The following is a 23,457-nucleotide window of genomic DNA, read 5'->3' on the forward strand; positions in this document are numbered from 1 at the left end:
GGAAAGACCTTCAGACTCAGCCACAGTGATATCTAGGACATGTGTGCAGGATGCGTTTCCGGCCGCGTATTCTCGTGGACGTGTAAAAGGTGAACATCACGACCACCGTCCTGGGCCGTCCAGTATCCTTCCCAGTGGGGCTGTCTCCGTCAGCGGCTCACAAGTTGGTGAACCCTGCAGGAGAGTTCGGCTCTGCTCAAGGCAAGGCCTCCAATTTTGTCTAGAATTCTTACTTTACTCCTCTAGAATTCTTACTTTTTCCATGAAGGCTTCTGCTTTCCCATGCTGAGATCTTTCGGCTAGCGGTGTTTAGGATAAAAGGAATCGCACCGCAGACAACTCCATGTGCACTATTCGCACATCCTCGTCTGGAAGGTAGGGACAGGTTTCCCACAAACTTGACGTCGCTTTTTATCGTGTGCCTTTCGTGGGAATGGAGCGGTATTTTTTCCACTTGAAGCAAACGATGTGTATCACAAAAACAATTCACGTCGTCCGTAAGCACGGCGAACAAATGTTTTTTTTTGTTGTGGGAACTTTTCTTTGCTACATGGCAGTTAAATATTCAGTGGTCTCTGGACGATTTATAAATATAGTTGAAATAACTTCCATTAAATTTAGCGTCCCAACAACACCTCGGCGCATTCAAGTAAAATTCAGCATCTGAGTTACAAAATGCTTACTAGCTCTCTAAGTGTGATGTAATCAATTTTCCGCAATGCGTTTGTATATCTATTTTACTTGCCAAAAGCCCCGCGCTCTCCTTCCAGAGGCGGCATTGCGAATAAATCAACGTTATTTCACCGTCACCATTTTGTTAAGCAAGTTTGACGACACGGGAAACCGCTTCATTGCCTAATGCGCTTTACTTGAAGCGTATTTTGAAGGACAATTCACCATGGGCTAGGTGAAATGTCTGGTACTGTTTGCTCCCAACACGCACAAATCACGCAGTTGGAGTTTGAAAACGTCAATGCGCGTAGCGTAGCAGGCAGTTTCAGAACTCTAAGTATACTGAAGCAAAGTGTGAAGCAGGCTAGTGCGTATTCCATAATGATATAACCAGGTTGAAAGCAGACACAAAACATAAAAATAAGCGACAAGTAAAAGTGATGATTTTTAACTGGCGTTTACTAGAAAGAAGCACCTACTTCTTTCTAATAAACATCAGTTGGAAGCGAGCGGTTGTCCTTGTCGCTTCTCTTTGTGTTTCGTGTCTACTATCACGCCGGTTAGATCACCATTCTAAATATGCAGCGGGCTCACCGGACACATTTGTTCTTGTCTTAACGAGCTTTTTTATCAATCACTGCACGGATGCTTAGCAGATAGATGCCCTTCCAAAAGCAAACACATCATCTATGGTTGATTTTGTAATACAAACAGCGGCGCAGGGCGCCGGTACGGTGATGATATTGAGCAGCCTGAGCACCGTGGCGCTGGAAGACGTGAGGGCCGCGGCCCCCGGGTGTCTTCTGTGGCAGCAGACGTACATTTTTCGCAACCGGTCACTCACCGAGTCGCTGGTGAAGCGGGCAGCTGCCTGCGGCTTCGGCGCCATTGTGGTCACCGTGGACTCGCCCGTGTTTGGAGACGGCGTGCGGCACCTCGGGTATCTGGCACAATTGCCGCATGGCCTCAGGTATCTTTGGGTTTCTTCAAACGCACATTGACTTTTTAGAAAAGTCTGTATCATTTGTGGTTTAATTACTTGGTCCCTAAACAATATTCGCCATTTATCTTTTGTTCTATTTGGGCTCCCCGTACTTTCAGCTCACGATCCGTGTGTCGGTGGACATAGCGGTCTTGACAGGAAAGTACAGCGAACGGAAAGTGTTAAATAGAGAAAATGCGCGCAAGAGAGATGATAATGATTTTGGGGACAACACAAACACTAAGGCGTAAACATTGTTGCTTGGATGTAAGACGGAATATTGTGTTTTTTATGCCTGACATAATTTATATCCTACTCGTTTGTTCTGTGTTCGGTAAGCAGTCGAATAGGCCTGTGCGCTTCCACTAACGCTGGTACAACGGGGTTGTTGTTTCATTGGTTTATTATAGCGTCTTGCTATTCATTAGCGAGAAAGAATGGGATAAGGTGGGTGTGTGGCTTCGCAACTTTGCCATCTGTTGGTGAACGCCGGAGCAGTCCAACGATAAATTGGGAGGAAAAATAAATTGGGAGGAAAGGTAAGAGAGAAGGCCGGTACCAAAAGACGAAGAGAACAATCAGCAGATTATGTTTTGACCGGCGGAAGCTGACTATACCACATCACTTCTATCAATTCAAGTAGTTTGAACCAAATATCTGCGCATTTTTCGTAAATATGACGTGTCGGAATCAGCTGTGAAACAAACAACACTATAGCATATCTACTATACCTACGGAGATTACATTGAAATCACAAATGGCTCGTGTTAAATTGAAGTTAAACGTCTGCATTCCACACACCCTCTACAAAAGAAGAGAGAAAGTTCAAACTATCGAACCTCACTACCACTATACTACAGCGAAATATTTCGCCCTAATGTCTGCCTTGACTTTCATTGCCTCAAAACCGCACCCACTCAAATAACTCAACCTAACACTAGGTATCGTTGTTGAGCATTATTTTAACAAGCATAAACAAAAATGGTTATGGTTTGCTGTACAAAAGATGTATACAACAGCGATAGTCTGCAACATTATTTTTCAATTCAACGGACTCCTACTTACTGTGGCATTACAGACAACACAGAGGAAGATAGTTTAGTACACGCTGTCCACAATCACGCTGCCTCATCCCGCAAGTGAAGTGGCGAATTGAAATTCGAAGACAGAGAAAGCTCTGGAAACAAGGTAACCTAATCCAGATTTTTTGATAACGCGGTGACACTCACGGATCAGCTGTTTTTACGGTTTGTTATCTTCCACCAAATAGTGCAGATACTTTAGTTAGGATATTTATTAAGGATTACAGTTGCTGTTTCCCGTATACGACTGTGGCATTGGCGCAGTTTCGCCAATATCCAGGCCGCATTTACGGATGAGCTTCAAGCATGCAAGCTCCAAGCCACGTATTCGACCGACATGGAAGTGGTTTCGGCCACGTTGAACGACATCGAATGGCTACGCGGGCTCTCCAAGCTGCCCGTAGTCGTTAAGGGCGTCCTTACTGGTAAGCGCATAGTTTCTCAACGGCGCTTTGAACTCAGTTTAATGTGCAGCCGTAATGTGGTGAACCCGCGTGCTTCAAACCACGCAGGCCGTCAAACGACGAGGAATGGCTGCTTGAACTGGATTTGTTGGGCGTCTTGCTCAGACGTAGGGCGTAAGATTGATCAGATAATTCCTACATGCAAGTGGGAAACGTTGCATATTAATTAGATTAAGGGGATTTACGTGCCATAACAACGATGTGATTGTGAGGCACGCCGTAGGAGGCGACACGGGCACACGATCCTCATGTGTGTGTTATGTCTGGAACTTGGTTGCACGACGGGGTGCATGATGATGAAATCGTTTCACCAAACCACCCAGTTGTTCAAAAAAGATAGGTTCTCCAGAGGCGGTGGCGTCGCAGTTATTGCAAAGAATAGTGTTGTTGGAAGGAAATTAGATCAGATAGATAATCATGAAAGTTTGTTTTCGAGTGTCTCTGAGGTGTCTCATTCATATTATGTTCTGTGTATCGGACACCAAATGCTGATGATCACTTTTTGCAGCAGTTATATAATCACCTATTGAAATATACAGGAGAAAGCTTAATAATTACTGGTGATTTTAATCTCCCAGAAATACAATGGCAAAATTTGAGTTATGGACACAGTCTTTCCTCTGACTTACTCATTCATATCATGCTAATTTTCAGTCTTCAGCAGGTTGTCAGTGAATGTACTCGGGGAGGGAATATTCTTCACCTCTTATTCCTTAGGGAAGTTTTTGGTGAAGAAATCATCGAAATTGAAAGTGGCATTTCCGACCATAAGCTGATTTCTTTTTGGACATCGATGGCCGTGAGTAATGTCAGACTACCCCAAAAAACATTTCATGCCGTATGCTCTGTCATCATTCTTGTTTTGATGACGTGGGGAAAGGGAGGGTGAATTCTCTATGGGTACGCAAGGGCAGTGGGCTGGGCGCGGCCCAAGATGATTAATTTCTTTTATTGGCTGTGCTTGAACCGTGAATGAAAATTGAGGACAGGTTTTTTTTTTGAACAGTTTAAGTTGTTTCTGGTGTTCTGTATATTCTCCCACTAGGTGTGTTGACAGCCTTACCCTTGTCCATGTCGCTGTCCAGCGCAGAGAAATACAAATTGAGCGTAAAGGTACTGTATTCTGTGTGATGCATTTAAGAGGAAGCTTTAGACGTGGATGGCCTTTCTGAATACATGGGAAATAAATACTTTTTCTAGGAAACCAGAGCACCGAGTTTAATAAGGTTTGTTGGATATAAAAGAAAACATTAAAATGTAGCGACTGTTGCTGCCAAATTACGGTTTATGCCGCGAAAGATTAATAAAAGCTTTACTGCTACAATAAATTTTTGGACACTCCAACCGTGTTTCTGTCGTGAGCGTCGTTAGCTTCATAATATTCTGTATAAATTCCAAGGGTGATTGCATGGTCGAAGCCCGCCGTATGTTGCAAGTTCGAGTGAGAGTATGCGAGGGTGAGCCGACGATGGTGGCTCTCTGTTGCGCGCACAAGGGAGCAAAGCCCGGAGAAAGCGCGCCGTCTTTCGTCATGCGCAAGGCACACATGGGATGGACGGGGGGGGGGGGAGTTTTCCTTTAGCAGAGTCTGCGTATGGCGTGGCCGCATGCGTCCTATTTTGAAAACGATCTGCGTTGGAGACAGAGTGCGCCGAGTGCTGATATAGGGCAACACACGAACCAATACAATTTCCCTTTCGCTATATATACACCTGGCAGTCCAAAGAAGCAAAAGTTGATCAAAGATTACACCCTAGTAACACTAACAAATTGTCAACAGAAGTTTCCGGTATAATTCTGGAATGCGACATCACAATTTTCTTCTATGCAAGAGTACACCGCAAGCAAGAAAACCATACATAGTACACTGCAAAAGAGGTCCTTAATATCTATGGAAAAGGCAAACCTACAAGAATCATGTGATCTCAAGAACATTGCGACTTATTTCGAATTTCTAACAATGTATGGGTTACCGATGACCAGACCGTTTAAATGTTTTATCAAAAACTGGGTGAGCTGCTGCTGCCAGGTACCCTTCTCACCAACAACGCTTCTAAAAGGCACATCCAATATATGCATATTAAAACTAAAAATACATATAGAGAAGACGACTTGCACTCGATAATGTACTTCGCCAACCTAGAAAAATCCTTATGTTGATACAAGGAAACAACGTTTGTCTTTACCTGGGACCAGCTCGCTCTTGCAGGCCCGAAGCTCTTAGCTAAAGCCTCAGCAGCTTTCTGCCTAATATAGCTTCTGGCATCACCCCAAATCTGCGGTCTTTATCCACTTGTAGAAGACATGCACCATTTTCCTTGGAAGACTACGCAAGGGTACTTATTTTATTTACCTTAAGGTTACCTATTTTATCTGATTTTACTTTGGTGATTTCTTTGGTGTCTCGGAAATGGCATCTGGAAGATACACATCTCCAATCTTCCACAAGACATTTCCAAGAATATGTGCAATGGTTTTCACTTTGATTCCAAGAAAAACAAAGTGAGTGGTTTGGTCCATAACCTTTTTATACATAAGAAACCGCTTCAATTGGCGCATACACTTGCGGCATGTGTGCAGCCTCTTGTGAGGATACTACATGCTTGCTATTTAGAGCGAACCTTTTAAGAACCCCTTCTGGCAGCGAGCTCCAGCGGCGCTGGCGTAATCGTGCGAGCGAACACCGAGCAGAGTGAAAGCCAACGCGGAACACAGTGGTAACTGAAAGGAAGGCCATAGCGAAAGAGAAGGACGAAAGGGCGGGAGGAGGGTGCATTGGAAGCGTCAGTCGGAAAGCCGAGGAGGAGAGGAGGGGAGTTGCGGCGCTGAGTTCCGGCGGCCACTGCATCTGCATGCTTCCGCGTGGGCGATCTCGCCTATTCTTCCGAGGGGGGGGGGCAGAGGGGGGCGCAGTAGCTATGCTCGTCCGCGGCATCTGCTGCTTAGGTCAGTCCGCCGTACCAGCGTTTGTGACGGGGATCACTGCTCCTGCCAGGGACGATGGCGAGAGGCTACGAGGCGGCCCGACATTCAGTGTTTTCCTGGCGTTTTCTGGCATTTCGTCACCCAGCGTCGCTCGGCGTCGGCGCTGAGAGTGGAGAGCCGAGCGCGCATAAGTCCGCCATCTTGCAATTCACATTAGTGCAGTGAAGTCACCTTTTGTTCACCAGGGGGCTATTTCACTCATTATGCCCTTAGACTAAGATATTATTTTGATATCATTTTATTTTTCATTGTTATTATTTCTTATATATTTATTATTTATTTTATTATTTTGATATTAGACGAAGATATTATATTGAGGCTGAGAGATATTAAAGAGGGGATCCATCTCACAAGTTGGTTGCAGCAGTGTGGAATCAAGAGGAATTCTTAGCCAATAGGAATGCCGTATGTTCCTGGAGATGGGCTCATCCGCGTCGAGTAGTCTGCTCAACGCCTGTTTTCCTGTTACATACTCCATAGTGGGGGGAGTGACAAAAAAATGTTTTGACGCGGTAGCCATCAGCTGCGTTTACATGCATGCGACAGCAGGGCTTCGTTTTGCCTACAAGTTTCCCTGTAGTTACTTTGCAGTCTTCTTAGCAAGCTGTCCAGGCGAATACCTTCACTAGTGCTATCCAGCGCCACAGCTTCTACTCGGCATCTATTTGGGGTCTACTTGGCGTTTGCTCGCTACTGTCATCATGTACCACAGTGCTTGTGGTGTTGTCTTCTCGTGTCGTCTCCCGTCTACGGTTTGCGCGCTTAACACCAGGGTCATGTACCATGCTAGAACGCGGTAGTAAATTAATGATTCAGTGAACAGTTAGAATTTTATAGCTTTCCATATCGTCAACGCATCACCAATGCTAATGCTGTGGCGCCATCTGGTAACTAAAAATCGAACCAGTTTTACGGCTTGATGTCGTGTTTCCAGTCCTAGTAGCGTGAAAACAAACAGCCGATCTCAGCATTTATGACAAATCTACCTAATGATTTGACCTCAGCTTGACACGAGACTCAGCGATGACCGATTTGGCCGCTTGTTTCTTACTGACAAGGAGGAGAGCCAGGAACAAACGCGAATTTCAGATCGAAGCGGATGGTCGGCGCTGCCATGTTGCCGCTGTTAGGGTGGCTTCTCTGCAGCATTTCGGATATCGCGCCAGAATAGCGCGAGTTTCCTTGCAGAAAAGCACTGCATGAGAAGAGGTCTGTTCGCGGTGGCTGCTCTGGATGGCGCCCACGTGTCATAAACGTGTGGCCTGTCGCGATCTTCCGATTAGCAGGGCAGGCGCGCCATACTTCACTTCGTTTGGAACGTGCCGCACGAGACAGATCTTCTGCGCCAGCCAATATATCACGAAACGAGAACACGCATAGGGCCGCGCTCAAATTTCGCATGCGAGATTATCGTAATGGTCGGTGAAACCGTCTGAGGACGAAACTATTGGAGGCGATATATTGGTCCGGGTTTTTGTGGGGCAAATTCCGAGAGCTCTAACAGCAAGGAGAATATTATTTCCTTTTCGGAGATTCAAGAATGCGTGTAATCTTCAAAACAAGGTTTTCCCAATCTCTCGTATTGCTTTGACAATAAGCCTGCGGAGACCGTATTGTCTTGGCTACTGACACAACACATGTTCCGTTGTGCCTTGCTTGTCGCACAGAACGCACGTATATTGTCGTTCGAGTTCTCCTAGTAGAAGAGCTGCGTTTTCAGCAGTGACATCATCGTATTTGTGGCCGAGCGGGCAGCTTTCTTAAAGGAACTTGTGCTCCTCAGGTTTGTGCGCGTGTTTGTTCGTGCGTGTGCGAGACAGAAAAGTAAGCACTGCGTGTGATGTATTATGGAGCAGCTTCTTTTTTTGATCGGAGACACCACCTTGCGATATCTTCTGGAGCACCAAAGTAAAACGACAGCTTTACTTTGACGGCTGCAGGATACGAAGACTCAGCCTTCAGTTGGTGCATTGCCGAGCTAGGTCCTCTTCTTCGTTGGTCAGTTAGCCTAAAGAAATGTGCCTCTATACTCCTTCGTGAAAGGGGATGTCCAGCGAAGCTGTCGCTGACGTTGACGGCGTTACACAAGCACCACCACCTCAAGTGACTTACGCCACGCGCTCATGCACGTGTTCGGAAGTGGAGTGCATGTGGTCATTGCTCTAGGCCCTCCACCAATACCAAGTGCCTTGTTGAACTAATTCAACTTTTCAAAGTAAATTGTTAAAGTACGACTTACACTCAAGCTTCAAACATGATAGCCTCGGTTTCGAACTCGAATTTGAGAATAAACGAATTTATGCTACGTGCGAACTCAACGACAAAGCCCTTTTCCAGCTGCCGTTTTAGGTCTATATAAGTGGCTACGGCCGCTAGATGGAGGTACAGTTTCGGAGAGTGTTTGCTGCGATGTCAGTTACGTTTGCACCACACGCTGTGGAATAGAGGCGACGGGCAGAGCGCCCATGCATCAAGGACAGCTAGATTGTGTGTACACATACGTCACGCACGCACGCAGGTGTGCTGAATTGCAGCATGTATACTGATTCTCCTGAGCCCTCCACAAAACGTAAGTGCGTTATTCATTTAATTGAATTCCTTAAAGTAAATTGCGTCAGGTTATTCGTAAAGTAGACCTTACACAGACGCTGCAAACATAGCGTCGGAGTGTAATTCGAATAGACGATAATAATGGTATCTTCACGTGATATTATCCCCTAATGATGTAATCTGATAACGCCACCATGTCAAACGTGACGTCACGCGATGAAGTCTTCGTTAAATGACGATGTCTCCTGATGACGTCATGTCGTGCCTCTTGGAGAGGCAGCATACATTGTGCGTTTCTCGCTTCTTTGCACTATATGTTTGATCGACTGGCCTTTTTATGCACCTTATGGCTGTTACGTGGCCTGTTCCCACTTCTTCATCGTTTGTGAGTTAGCCTAGTAACCTCAGGCAGCATTATAATCACGTGGAAGCACCTAAACATGGAGCGCAGCTGTTGGATGGGTTGCGAAGGTGTCCTGATGTATATGTGCAAATTTCTGGTATCATATAATGAGCAATAGCGAACTCATCGAAAGCAGATACGGGACTCACGGCATTGTTTTTATCGCAAGTGTTGTTTTTTCTGTCGCCGTGAACTAACAAATCGCACAAGCTGCTGCGACTATACAGTTGTTCTTCATGTTGTAGCCGAAGCGGCGCTCCAAGCACATCGCCAAGGCGCAGCGGCCGTCATCGTGTCCAACCACGGCGGCCGCCAGCTGGATGGAACCCCGGCCACAGTGCGTGGATCACACTTCAAGTACTTCAATGATTAAATATGAACAAGCAGCGCACAAAAACAAACACTTCGAAGTGCTTTAAACTTGGCCAAATACTCGTGCTGCTCTCCTTCCACTTCAGTTAAAAAAAAACAAAAATAAAAAGTAAATCGCATAATATTTAGACAATATTTGTATCTACAAAAGAGCGAGTAATATTAGTACAATAATTTGTTTATATAAGAGTGAAGAGCTCGGTCCTAGCTTGGCCGGTGAAGCCTATACTATGCTGCACTGGAAAACGAAAGAAGCAAGACGGACGACGACGATCACTAAGCTATTGTCGTCTCGATGAAGGCCTTCTTTTTCGTATTTTCCCGACTGTCGTGCCCACGCGCAGGTTACGAGTGAGACATGTCGGGACCTTCGCTTCTCGGAATCTGCCTTTCCGCAGGTACGACAGTGCCACCAGAGGACTCTGGTACCACGAAACCGGGCGGTGCTTTGCTCCATTTGTCCCTAGCTGAGCTGAACAACGCGGCTACTGTTAAATACTACGGGTTAAGTTTGCTCTCCTTTCGCCTTTTGTGGTGCCGCGCCAATGAATTGGAATCGTAACTGGGAGGTCTTCGGTTCGAATCGCAGGCTTCAAAAAGCTTCGTACTTCTTTTTTACTGACAGGATTATTAGATCCTGTCCCTTTTTGGCATCTGCAGCAGTTGTTCTTTACGTATGCTTCTCTGGAAGGCCTGACACGGAGGGTTCCGGCCAAGGGGAGAGAATCGCGGGGGAGGTGGGTTGGCAGGGGGTGGCGGTTAGGCAGATGCCGTAGACCAATGCTTGTAGCCACGTTGTTCGTGCGCATTCGTCGTAGTGGTAAACATTCTGCAGGTTATAATTAAGTTTTCGTTCATCAACGGCACATACAACGTCCAAGCTGCACGCACTGCTCCCCGTCCCAATGACCGTGGCGCGGGCAGAGCACCGAAAACACTCTGCGAAGCGGCAAGCCTTACGCTACGTGCGCCACATTGACACAGGCTCCTCACTGACGACAAACTGCCGCTTCGCTATTGTAGACTCTGTATCGGTCGTTATGACGCCGTTTGGGCAAAAGTTCAGGCGGCGGAGGTGGGGATCGAGCGAAGTGCACAGTCCTCCGTTGTACCCGCTGACTCTGAAGGGAAAAAAGAACCCCTAAAGAATCAAAGTGGTGTGTTCTCCTCTATTGAACTCTTTCTAATACGTTATTTATGTTTTTCTTCGCGAGCCTAAACTAACGTAGAATAAGAAGTACGACTCTAACTAACTAGACGGTGTATTCGCATTTCACCCTTATCTAAATGCGGCCGCCGTAGCCGGGACACCATTCCGCGACCTCGTTCTGTGGAACCCAACACCAAGGTGGGTGCTCGGAACAGATGCTGAATCGACGAAAATTCCACGTGCCACGCTTTCGCGTTTCTCCGGACGTGGAAGGGAAAAGAAGCAAAATAAGTAAACCTTTACATTCAGTGGTGTGTTCGGTCTTATTTAATTGTTACTAATAAGTTGTTTTTGTTTGCCCTCGCCAGTCTAAACTTCAGTGGATTGAAACGCGCTACTCTTTTCAGGAGCACTATCACTTGTGCACGCTTTACCTCCGTAGCTTTCCCTTCATAGTGACAGAAATTTGCCACTGAATCAACAAGCATGGTGTCACGCGTGCACAAGTCTACCTGAACACACCTCAATCCATGACCGCGGAAACTCGCTGCCAAACGTTGCAGGCAGAAAACGCGGCAGCAGCAGTGACCGAATCGACCTTCGTGCAGCCGCTCGCATAAACGCGAACTACGACTGGAAAACAAAGCGCAGCACGAACTCTGTAGCCGTCGCATATGGTTTCCGAGATATGGCACACCGGCCGGTTGCTGACTGTACAATTGCTAGTAAGTATTGCAGAACGTGGCATTTGCGGACGAACCCAACGTTCCTGCGCATGCGCGAGTAAGACTGTATGCGGGAGGGAAAATGTAGGCGTTTTGCTCATTTGCTCTGCCTAGCCAATACGAAGGAAAAGTTTCTTTGCTCGTGTTGTAGGCGTTTGTCCCTATGCGTGCCGGCATTGGGAGTGAGGTCGGGTTTTTAATCTGTAAGGCGTGATAAAGGTTTAATCCGGCATGACTGACCCAGCACCAGCGCCGCAGGCACGAGAACGTCCGTCCAACATACCTTCAGAGCCAGCGATCATCAAATCGTGCGTCCGCACCCACTGCTTCACCTGCTTCCCCGCGCTTGCAGCGAGCGTCGGGGCTTAAACAAGCTCGAACCCACTCCGCAATACCGTCACGCCTAGGGGACCAACGCACGCAACATGGGCAAGCAAACTTCTCCACAGGGCCTATGTCAAGTCAGGTATTCAAGGCGCAAAAGTCCGCTGATTTTCTCTCTTACACCCGCTGCATGGTGTTTTAGAACTATTTATTGGGTGTCATGTGCCAAATCCACGACCTGAATATGAGGCACGCCATAGGTGTCGAATCCGGAAATTAGAACCACGTGGACTTCTTTAACGTGCGCCTAAATCTAAGAACACGGGTGTTTTCGCATCACTCCCCCATCGAAATGCGGCCTCCGTAGTTGGGACTCGTTACCAGAACCTCGTACTTAGCAGCCCAACATCATAGTCATTAAGCTACCATGGCAGATGCCAGGGACCAGGATGCCAGGCGCATTCAGAATTGTCCAGCAACTCACCAAAGCAGTCCTTCGTTTGAGAGTCGGCAGTCAAATTGAGGAACGCGGCCTTTATCCCTCCCACCTCGTCACAGCGGAAGGTGGTGCCTCCGTATGTGATCGCCCCCAATAGTCTCGTGCCGTGGAACAGTTTAAGCGTCACCCCTACTGTAAATGCAGTAAATCTCGAGTAGGCCCAAGGACCCAAAATAAACATTACACTACGGGAGCGAATCAGCGCAATGAACGGGACATTGCAGAGAGCACACCTAAAACATGGCACTCGCGGCTTGTGTTCTCTCCGCTTGGTCGCGTTTAGCGCGCTGCATCACCAACGCGGTATGATGATAGTCCCGTCCCCAAAATCAAGTCCACCAAAAGTGGCCTTGTGTCGACGTTTTCTGGAGAAGCTAGAATCTTGCAGAATCAACCGCAGCAAGGAAGAAGGCCCAACCAAGTTAAGAAATCATTAATTTAATCAAGAATCTCTATCACATATTCCCTTTAAATATGAAGTAAGAATTATTACTGAAGCCATTTACGACCTTGAGAAACTCACTGCTCAAACGTTTAATTAATGGAGATAGAGAAACAATCATAGGTTACGCCATTGTGTGCCCACTTTTCTAGACTGTAATAGAGATAGATATTACATCGTTCTCGAATTGTGTCTCGAATCCAAGTGTTGGTATACAATATTTAAAAAGATTTCTATATGGTGTTAAACGCCCCGAAAACGCGAAATAAATTTTTTAGTTAACTGCCTGGACGTTGCGTTTTGAAGTGCAAGTAAAGGGTGTTCGCCTCTTACGGTAGTCGAACAGAAAAGGTGAAAAAATTTACACCTCACAGTTGATCTGAAAAACAAATAGGCTCTAACTGAAAGAAAGATAACAGGGGACCGGTCACATGGGACGATAGCCCAGCGTGAATCAACAGTGCCCACGCGTCCGTCATTTTCCTGGCGATGATTTTCGTCCAGCTATTATGTTATCGCTTTCGCTCAAGGCATGCGTGCTGTGCAGAAAGAAGCTGAAAGCTTCTTTCACCGGACGTCCGTTCTATGAACTGATCCAGGATCTACTTTTGTGAAAGTAGAAAAGTGTCCTTGCATTTCTCGGTCACACCGGAAAACGTGCATACCCGCTCGTAATACTTCTGTGCTGTTTAGAATCCGCATACACCTGTTTCAGATCGACGCCCTGCCCGAGATCGTCTCCGCTGTTGCTGAAAAGATGGAAGTATACTTGGACAGCGGAGTGCGAACAGGTGCGGACGCGGTCAAGGCGCTCGCGCTGGGAGCTCGGGCGGTGTTCGTGGGACGACCTGTGCTCTGGGGACTCGCATACGACGTGAGCCGGTTTCCTTCTTTTTCGATATCTCACGTGAGCCTTGCACCCATCCTTCGGGCATGTTCAAGGGTGGAGATCAACAAGCGTACGCTTTTTCTGCTTAAACAGTTGTGCACATCACTTCACTCAGCCTGTCAGGAAAGAAGTGTTTCTACAAACATGTGTTCACAGTCGCAAGCGGCATGGTCCCGCTCTGCTGCTATCACATCACTGCGTATGATGACGAAGCTGGTTTCGCATTTACGAGCAATTCTGAATTCGCGTTATGAAACATCTTTCGCTGCGCATCGAGGATTTCTAGAACATAAAAAGTTTTGCAAAGCAAGTATGGAGTGCCGAGGAGACAGACTCGGAACAAACGTTGAACAGAGCAGAAACTTGGATGCTGAGAGAGAAGCCTGGTTTGGAAAGCGAGCGTCTGATAGCTCACAAAACAAAGCAATCTCGAGATGCGGGGACTAGTGGAAAAGAACGTGATGGACATTGCGTCTAGAAACGGGAAGCGGATCAGCGTTGATATGCATCACAAAGGTGGCTTGAAATGAGAGTTCTCATTTGCGCTGCAAAGCCAGCTATAGCATCCGTACGCCGCGATGAAACAGCACCGTATGGGGACCGCACGTGTCATTTTTGCCGGTGCTGACAAGTTTTCTGATCAGCACTTCATACGATGCGAGTTCGGGTTCTTTTTGCAGTAATAGGAGATGTCCGTGGTGCTGGACTGCCGCATGCAAGCATACGTTGTACGGGGTGTTTCCTGTCGGAACCGTGTGTAACTTCGTCGTGTGGCCTGTACTTCAAAATGGTTGCTTGACAAGAATGGCACTTTTCTTAAGCAACGATTGTCGCGTGTCTGGAAGGATCTTTCCCGCGCGGAGTCTTCGCTTAATATCTATGCATTCTATTTACGATTTGCTTCTCCAACCGAATCCGGTACTCTCCACATGAAGTAAAAACGCGCAATGGTCACTAAATATGACAGTGCATGAGTGGCGACTATACTTGGACGTTTGTCACGTGCTCTCTCAGCTTGAACTCTACTAAATGCTTGGAAAGTGTGCGTTTTAAGGCGGAGTTTTCTCTCCAACTCAGTTTTCCTCTACGCAGGGCAAGCAAGGTGTCGAAAAAGTGTTGCACATATTAAGAGAGGAACTTGAACACACTATGCGACTTCTCGGTGAGCTACTTACACTTTTTTCTTGTTCTATTGACTTTCTACTGCATGTATTTTGCGTTTTTGAAGTAAAATAGGCCTACACACCCTCGCCCTCTCTTCTCCCCCCAATCCACATAAGAAAAGGGTACATATGGTTTACTTATAAAGAATGGCTCCAAATGAGCGTTGCCATTTGGAGAATTGTAGTATTTCTTGTTGGTTTCAATAAATTGTGTGGGCTTGGGGTAATAGGACACCACAAAGAGCCAGCTATTTGAAAAGCAATAAAAGTAATCGCCTTCGACGGAAGGATATTAGGCTCCACAGCTGCAGAGTGAGCTATATACGACAGTTAACGGAAGGCTCCGTCATCAATTGGACCTCCTTCATTTCCGGTAACTTAAACTGAAATCGTGGCACGCTAGTGGTTTCACACTCCACCTTCATGATAATACGGCCGAGAGCTACGAGAAAAGAACCATTGGATTGAGCGGCAAAACGCCATAGCAAGTGCTGTGTGTGAATATTTCTTGTCGTGTATTTTGTTGAGCGCCGGGTAAATGTAGTGATCGACGTGACGGCGGGACAATCGACGGGCGATGGCTCATCGCAGACATCAAATTTAAGTGCATGTAGTTAGTTCACCGTTGCCAGGGCTACGGAAGTGCACTCTGAGTGCCGGGCAGGAGGAGGGGTTCATTTCACCTACACAACTTTTCTATTATGCTGAATATCAGAACAATATTACTATGTTGAAAATGGGCCAGGCCTTCACCAATGGGATGCTGTGTGTTAGTAGGAGAGAGAGGGTTTGCAGTGGCACTTGTGGGTCACTAGCCCTCCTCTCCGGTTCCCGGAGTCCGGCATCTAACGGCAGCGCCCTGTGGCACAAGGAATCCCGTCGCCACTGAGAACCTTACATCCCGAATGAAAGAAAATGACGTTTCAGGTGAAAGCACTTCTCGCTGTGGTTTGCAAAGCAAACACTACCACTACGTCATACAAACACACCTGCTTTTGACATTAAGCACTGAAGAGACACAGTAAGCACAATGAAAACGATATTACCGCCTAGCTAATGACCCAATAAGGCAATAAAATTTACCTTCGTTTACGATGCTTCCAAATGTAAAAATTGACCGCAGCTTTATGGGCTTTCATTTTGCGATGTATTGGTTGGCAGTGACAATCAGTTTCGTGCACCACGTTGCAAACGGAGCGAAGTCTGCCGCGGTTGCCTCGCAAATCAGTAGATCCCTAGAAGGAGCGCGTGGGTGACGCGTGGGCGCAATTCGCAGCAAACGCCGCTGACAGGCCTCCGCTGATGCAGCGTTTTGTTTCCATATATGCTACCGGTGGCGTCATGGGTGAACGGACGACATCCGCTACTCTGGCGAGTAGCGAAAGCTTTACCAATCTTGTCGAGTCGAGTTTCGCCATCGCCAGCACTTTGACCTTGATTTGAGCGCAATTCGCTGTCGTTTTGGCAATGCCGTACGTCACTCACCGCGCCCACTACACGCCACCGGCTTGGCGCATGCGCTCTCTGTAGCTGGGTGGCCGACTGACAACGTGACTCGCCGCGAGTCGGGCTGAGAGGAGCGCCGCGCATGCATAGTCGGTGCAAGCTTGGCCATGGATGAGAGACAGGCCGGGCCGTCTTCTCTGAGCGTTGGGCAGGAGCGGGAGGCTTTGAGCCGTCTACGCCAAGCGGCGTTTGACCTCCGGGCTGATATCGCCCGGCGAGCTCCTTCACTCGAGAAGGTCCGGAATAGAAGAGGTGTCGCTACGTCGAGATCACTGCAGTGACCGCTTTCGCATCCTTTCCGTTTGTGCTTCAACGCTGCTCAGGTTCGCGGCGTCTTTTAGCATGTCTAGCACTTGCGCTTTCCCTGTAGCACAACAGGCGCCGCATCGTCGAGTGATGCGTGTCTACCTTTGCCTAATCGCAGACATGTCTAGCCACCGATCTAGGCGCTGCCTTCATACATGTATGTCTTTACGATGATTGATACCTAAGTGTAATAATTACAGGTAAATATAAGATTAACCAAGTTACACCAAGTCTTAACTAGGTTAAACCTAGCTTTTACTATGCATATGCGGGGCTGGCTGAGCTAAGGCGCAGCCAATTTTTTGTGGTCAACTGACCTGCGTCACCGCCTTGGACCTGTTGCTGCCGTGGCTAAATTACTGCCACTCTTTTCCCCTATCGCCCATCTTTCTATTGCCCCATTCTTGTCCCCCAGCATATATAGGGTAGCTAACCAGACGGTTTCGTGCTGAACATCTTTGCCTTCTTTATTCCTATCCGCCACCTCCTACTCCTAGACGGCACGCGAATGTATAAGGATTAGGTGGAGTGACGACTCAGTCCATAATTGGTTGAACTATGTTTTCTTCATTAAAAACACTGAGTATGTGCTTTCTTTTTTACTTGCGTCCTAGGTTGTTCGGATATTGGGGACCTGTGCGAAGAATTCCTCATCACCAAGAATCACTGTTCGCGACCATTCCGATCTACCCAATATGCGAGGAAGACATGATTGCCGGGCCTGCTATGTGGGGTGGTGGTGTATGCGCTGCAAAATCGGGAGCCATGAGAACGAGACGACCCGGACGTGCTGCTTTGTTTGTTATTGGATGCTAATATATGCCCTGACGAACGACTGCGTATTTTCCTGTCACATTGTTTTTGTCTCAGGCGCTTTATGTACTTTTGTGGTAGAATGCACAGAAAAATAGAAAGTTGCAAAGATTTCGTTCTTGCCCACATTTCTAGTCCACGATACCCGAACGGCTTGTTCAAGAGAATGTGTACTCGAGTTTGTTCGATAAATGACGCTCGTATTAAATCCTCGTTGGTTTTAATACTAGCGGAATTGGAATAACAGAATCGTACGAAAGCTCAGCCAACGACATGTTCGCCAGCGAAGAATATTCGAATGGTGCAGTGCCTATGATCTAACACCAAAATGACATTAAATGCTGTGAAAATAAATATAATCAACGACGGTCAATTTTGGCAATGAATATATCCCTAACATGAGTGACATTTACTGCTCTTCTTAAAACTATGAAATAACTCTGGTAATACGAGTAACAAGTAAGTACTCCATTTACACGCCATACCAATAGCGAGGATCATATTTCTGCGTTATAAAGATTTTCCACAATATTGTCACGTGGTAGTGACGGTGAAGAAAGAAGCAATACGGTGAAATACAAAACTATCTTTTATTGGGCAAACCTGTGCCCACAAAAACAGGCTACACTTATAGCACAACGATAGCGGCGAACACGGTCGGCGATCGTCGGAAATCTGATCTGCGGTCAAGCGCGTCGGCTTTTATAGAGCAGTCGTCGAATGTTCCAGACTAATCATTCGGACCCGCGTGCCTTCCACAAAGTTCTACACCATTCGCGTCAGGCGATGAAATCAGATAACATAAGTCTCGGCGACAACAGACAGCGGATTGAAGCATCGATAATTTTCCAGAAACTTCGGATACATGCAGGCGCGTCCCACGCTGTGCGATTACATTTGTTAGGCGGCGAAACGTGGTCGCCCGATAAAGAGAAGTACACGTGTCAATACCCCCCTCTTAAAAAGCATCGTCCCGATGCTACAAATATAAGAGAGCGAAACACAAAAGGACACTCATTAAACATAAGTAACAACAAAAAGAAACAAAGTCCAAAGGTCAGTTACGCGAAGCCCCAAAGTTCATTAACGCTGGTAGTAGGGCTTGAGTCGCCCAACGTGGACTATTTCAGGTCGTGAGCGGCGCCGCTGTGATAGCGAAATACCGTCTGGCACTACCTCATAGTCCAGTGCGCCAATACGTCGGATGATCTTGTACGGTCCGAAATAGCGACGCAAAAGCTTCTCGCTCAGTCCTCGTCGGCGTACAGGGGTCCAAACCCAAACACGGTCACCGGGCTGGTACTCGACGAAGCGTCGTCGGAGGTTGTAGTGTCGGCTGTCGGTCCTCTGCTGGTTCTTGATCCGCAGGCGGGCGAGCTGTCGGGCTTCTTCGGCGCGCTGGAGGTAGGTACGGATGTCAAGGTTCTCCTCGTCAGTGACGTGCGGCAGCATGGCGTCAAGCGTCGTCGTCGGGTTCCTGCCGTAGACCAGCTTGAACGGCGTGATCTGTGTTGTTTCTTGTACCGCCGTGTTATAAGCGAATGTTACGTACGGCAGGACGGCATCCCAGGTCTTGTGTTCGACGTCGACGTACATCGCTAGCATGTCGGCGATGGTCGTATTCAGCCGCTCCGTAAGACCATTCGTCTGCGGGTGGTAGGCCGTTGTCCTCCTGTGCCTTGTCTGACTGTATTTCAGAATGGCTTGGGTGAGCTCCGCTGTAAAGGCCGTTCCTCGGTCGGTGATGAGGACTTCTGGGGCGCCATGTCGCAACAGGATGTTTTCGACAAAGAATTTCGCCACTTCGGCTGCGCTACCTTTCGGCAGTGCTTTTGTTTCAGCGAAGCGGGTGAGGTAGTCCGTCGCCACGACGATCCACTTATTTCCGGTTATTGACGTCGGAAAGGGTCCCAGCAAGTCCATCCCGATCTGCTGGAATGGTCGGCAAGGAGGCTCGATTGGCTGTAGTAATCCGGCTGGGTTGTCGGCGGTGTCTTGCGTCGCTCACAGTCTCGGCATGTTCTGACATAACGGGCGACGTCGGCGGTCAGGCGCGGCCAATAATACTTTTCTTGTATCCTCGATAGTGTCCGGGAAAATCCGAGGTGTCCAGCGGTCGGATCGTCATGTAGGGCGTGCAATACTTCTGGACGAAGTCCTGACGGGACAACAAGAAGGTAATTGGCGCGGACTGGTGAGAAGTTCTTCTTCACGAGTAGACTGTCTTGAAGCGTGAAGGAAGATAATCCGCGCTTAAATGCCCTGGGGACAACGTCGGTGTGCCCTTCCAAATAATCGACGAGGCCTTTAAGCTACGGGTCCGCTCGTTGTTGTTCGGCGAAGTCGTCCGCGCTTATTATTCCAAGGAAGGCGTCGTCATCCTCGTCATCTTGCGGCGGCGGGTCAATGGGGGCGCGTGATAGGCAATCGGCGTCTGAGTGTTTTCGTCCGGACTTGTATGTTACAGTGATGTCGTATTCTTGTAGTCTGAGGCTCCACCGTGCCAGCCGTCCTGAGGGATCCTTTAAATTCGCTAGCCAACACAAGGCGTGATGGTCGCTGACGACTTTGAATGGCCTGCCATATAGGTAAGGGCGAAATTTCGCTGTAGCCCAAACGATGGCGAGGCATTCCTTTTCGGTTGTACAATAATTGCCTTCCGCTTTTGACAACGACCGGCTAGCGTAAGCTATCACGTGTTCATGTCAATCTTTTCTCTGGACTAGGACGGCACCGAGGCCTAGGCTACTGGCGTCAGTGTGGATTTCGGTATCGGCGTGCTCGTCGAAGTGCGCAAGTACGGGCGGCGACTGCATGCGTCGTTTGAGTTCTTGAAATGCGTCGGCCTGCGGCGTTTCCCACTTGAACTCGACGTCACATTTAGTTAGCTGCGTAAGCGGCTCAGCGATGCGTGAAAAGTTCTTGACAAATCGCCTGTAGTAGGCACACATGCCAAGAAATCTACGCACTGCCTTCTTGTCGATGGGCTGTGGGAACTTTGCTATGGCAGCTGTCTTCTGCGGGTCGGGGCGGACTCCAGATTTGCTGATGACGTGGCCTAAAAATAGAAGCTCCTCGTAAGCGAAGCGGCACTTTTCCGGCTTTAGAGTAAGTCCTGATGACCTGATGGCATCTAGTACTGTTGCAAGTCGCCTAAGGTGATCGTCGAAATTTCTGGCGAAGACAACGACGTCATCCAAGTAAACAAGACAAGTCTGCCACTTCAATCCTGCTAAAACCGTGTCCATCACGCGCTGGAACGTTGCAGGCGCCGAGCACAGTCCAAATGGCATAACCTTGAACTCATAGAGGCCGTCTGGCGTGATGAAGGTGGTCTTTTCGCGATCTCTTTCGTCGACTTCTATTTGCCAGTAGCCAGACTTGAGGTCCATCGATGAGAAGTATTTAGCATTGCAGAGCCGACCCAATGCGTCGTCTATCCGTGGGAGGGGGTATACGTGTTTCTTCGTGATTTTGTTCAGTCGACGATAATCGACGCAGAAACGTAGGGTTCCGTCCTTTTTCTTCACTAAAACAACTGGAGACGCCCACGGGCTTTTCGATGGCTGGATGATGTCGTCGCGCAGCATTTCGTCGACTTGTTGTCTTATAGCTTCGCGTTCTCGCGTCGAAACTCGGTAAGGCTTCTGGCGGAGTGGTCGAGCGCACTCTTCGGTTCATATGCGATGCATTGCGACTGGTGTTTGTCGAATTCTCGATGACGTCGAAAAGCAGTCTTTATATCGTCGAAGCAGACTTCTGAGCTGTTGCTGCTTAATCACGGGGAGACTTGGATTTATGTCAAAGTCTGGCTCGGGAACTACGGTCGTCGGGGTAGATACGACAGAATCCGAGAGGACAAACGCATCGCTGGTTTCCTGTATTTCCTCGATGAATGCGATCGTCGTGCCCTTGTTTATGTGCTTGAACTCCTGGCTGAAGTTTGTCAGCAGCACTTTCGTGTTTCCTCCGTGTAGTCGAGCGATCCCTCTTGCGACGCAAATTTCACTGTCGAGTAGTAGACGTTGGTCGCCTTCGATGACGCCTTCTACGTCAGCGAGTGTTTGGGTGCCGACCGAAATAACGATGCTGGAGCGAGGCGGGATGCTCACTTGATCTTCGAGCACACTCAAGGCGTGGTAACTACGAGGGCTCTCCGACGGTATCGCTTGATCTTCCGACAGCGTTATTGACTGCGACTTCAGGTCGATGATTGCGCCGTGTTGGTTCAGGAAGTCCATGCCGAGAATGACGTCTCGTGAACACTGTTGCAGGATGACGAAGGTGGTAGGGTAAGTCCGGTCATGAATGGTAATTCTTGCCGTGCATATTCCACTAGGCGTAATGAGGTGTCCTCCAGCGGTCCGAATTTGGGGGCCCTCCCATGCAGTCTTAACCTTCTTCAACTGGGCGGCGATGTGTCCACTCATTACGGAGTAATCGGCCCCTGTGTCGACTAAGGCAGTGACTGCGCGGCCGTCGAGAAGCACGTCGAGGTCGCTGGTTCTTTGTCTGGCGTTGCAGTTAGGTTGTGGCGTCGGATCGCGGCTGCGTCGTGTTGAACTGAAGTTGGAGCGTCGCGTCGTCACGTCGTCGTTCGTCGGTGTAGTCTTGCCTTCCTGACTTCGTCGGAACGGCGGCGAGTCGTTGTTATGTCGTCGAGATCGTTTCTTCGTCGTCTTCGTCGGCGGCGGAGGATCTTCGTCAGTTCGACGAACAGCAACCGCACCTCCATCGGTTGCTGCTTTTAGTTTTCCGGATATGGGCTCGCAGAGCGGCCTCGGGCTGGGCCGGTGTATGGTCGGCGCTGCGGCGACAGGTAGCGGCCTGGTGACGGCGAACGGGACGGTCGTCGAGGGCTCCACTGAGTAGCGGCGAGGTAGTCGGCGATGTCACGAGGGCGTTCACCTTCCCTCGGGCGCTGTGCGTTGACGGCGAAGCCTCGCAATCCCAGCTCGCGGTATGGGCATCGGCGGTACACATGGCCGGCTTCGCCGCAGTGGTAGTAGAGCGGGCGGTGGTCGGGGGCGCGCCAAATGTCCGTCTTCCTCGTGTAGGTGCACTGGGCGGCAGGTGGGCGTGCTGGCGGCGGCGGTGGTGGACGACGGAATTGAGGCGTTACAGGGCCCTGGCGTTGTCGCGGAGGGGGAGCTTGACGGCGTGCGACGGCGGCGTAAGTCATCGCTTCTGGATGGGGTTGCGGTAATTGTGGTTGCACCTCAGGAACTCCTAGCGATCGGTGCACCTTTTCTTTCACGATGTCGGCGATCGAGGCCACTTGAGGCTGCGACGATGGCAAGACCTTGCGCAGTTCTTCGCGCACAATGGCCCTGATGGTCTCGCACAGATCGTCCGTGGCCAGTGATTGAATTCCGGAGTAGCTTGTTGGCTTGGTGCGTCGGTCGAATTGCCGGTTCCGCAATTCCAGTGTCTTCTCGATGCTCGTCGCCTCACGAAGAAACTCGTCGACGGTCTTCGGTGGGCTTCTTACCACACCGGCGAAAAGTTCCTCCTTTACACCACGCATCAGTAGACGTACTTTCTTCTCCTCGGACATTTCTGGGTCGGCGTGGCGGAACAGACGGCTCATTTCCTCAGTGAAAGTCACGATAGTGTCATTCGGCAGCTGCGCTCTTGTCTCCAGTAGAGCTTGGGCTCGCTCTTTTCGCACGACGCTTTGAAATGTTTGCAGGAAGCCGCTTCGGAAGAGGTCCCAAGTCGTTAAGGTGGCTTCTCTGTTCTCGAACCACGTCCTGGCAGCGTCTTCCAATGCGAAGAAGACACGTCGCAGTTTGTCGTCGCTGTTCCAGCTGTTAAATGCAGCGACCCTCTCGTACGTCTCGAGCCAGGTTTCCGGGTCCTCGAATGTTGAACCGCGGAACGTGGGGGGCTCCCTGGGCTGCTGCAGCACGATGGGGGATGCTGGGGCTGCCATTGGGGTGGACTTGGTGACAATTTTCCTGCTCGTCTCAGGTAGAAGTCCGTGCACTGGGAGCCGTCCTTGCAGATGGCGGCTAGCACGCTGGTCTTGGGTGACGTTCGTTTTGTCCTCGGGTTTCGGGCTTGGATCGCGGCTTTGCGGGGGCGTTCGGTACATGAACGCTCAAGCACCTCCACCAGATGTGACGTG

General features: G+C 48.9%; 1 protein-coding gene across 3 annotated transcripts in view; it reads left to right on the forward strand.

Moving 5' to 3' along the window:
- The first annotated feature begins 1,191 nt into the window (after positions 1-1,191).
- LOC142558014 (2-Hydroxyacid oxidase 1-like) overlaps positions 1,192-23,457 on the forward strand; it is a 58,686-nt gene continuing 36,420 nt past the window's right edge. Inside the window, exons 1-6 of one of the 3 annotated variants that reach the window (XM_075670181.1) lie at positions 1,229-1,642; positions 3,001-3,161; positions 9,384-9,475; positions 13,366-13,524; positions 14,632-14,701; positions 17,129-17,356. In XM_075670181.1, the coding sequence (XP_075526296.1) occupies positions 1,362-1,642; positions 3,001-3,161; positions 9,384-9,475; positions 13,366-13,524; positions 14,632-14,701; positions 17,129-17,226 (861 nt within the window). In that variant the 5' untranslated portion in view covers positions 1,229-1,361 and the 3' untranslated portion in view covers positions 17,227-17,356. Of the gene's footprint in view, positions 1,643-3,000; positions 3,162-9,383; positions 9,476-13,365; positions 13,525-14,631; positions 14,702-17,128; positions 17,357-23,457 lie in introns of those variants that run through there. The other 2 variants (XM_075670182.1, XM_075670183.1) reach the window with 2 other exon arrangements.

The sequence above is a fragment of the Dermacentor variabilis genome, chromosome 9 (assembly GCF_050947875.1).
Source record: "Dermacentor variabilis isolate Ectoservices chromosome 9, ASM5094787v1, whole genome shotgun sequence".
Classification (NCBI taxonomy): domain Eukaryota; kingdom Metazoa; phylum Arthropoda; class Arachnida; order Ixodida; family Ixodidae; genus Dermacentor; species Dermacentor variabilis.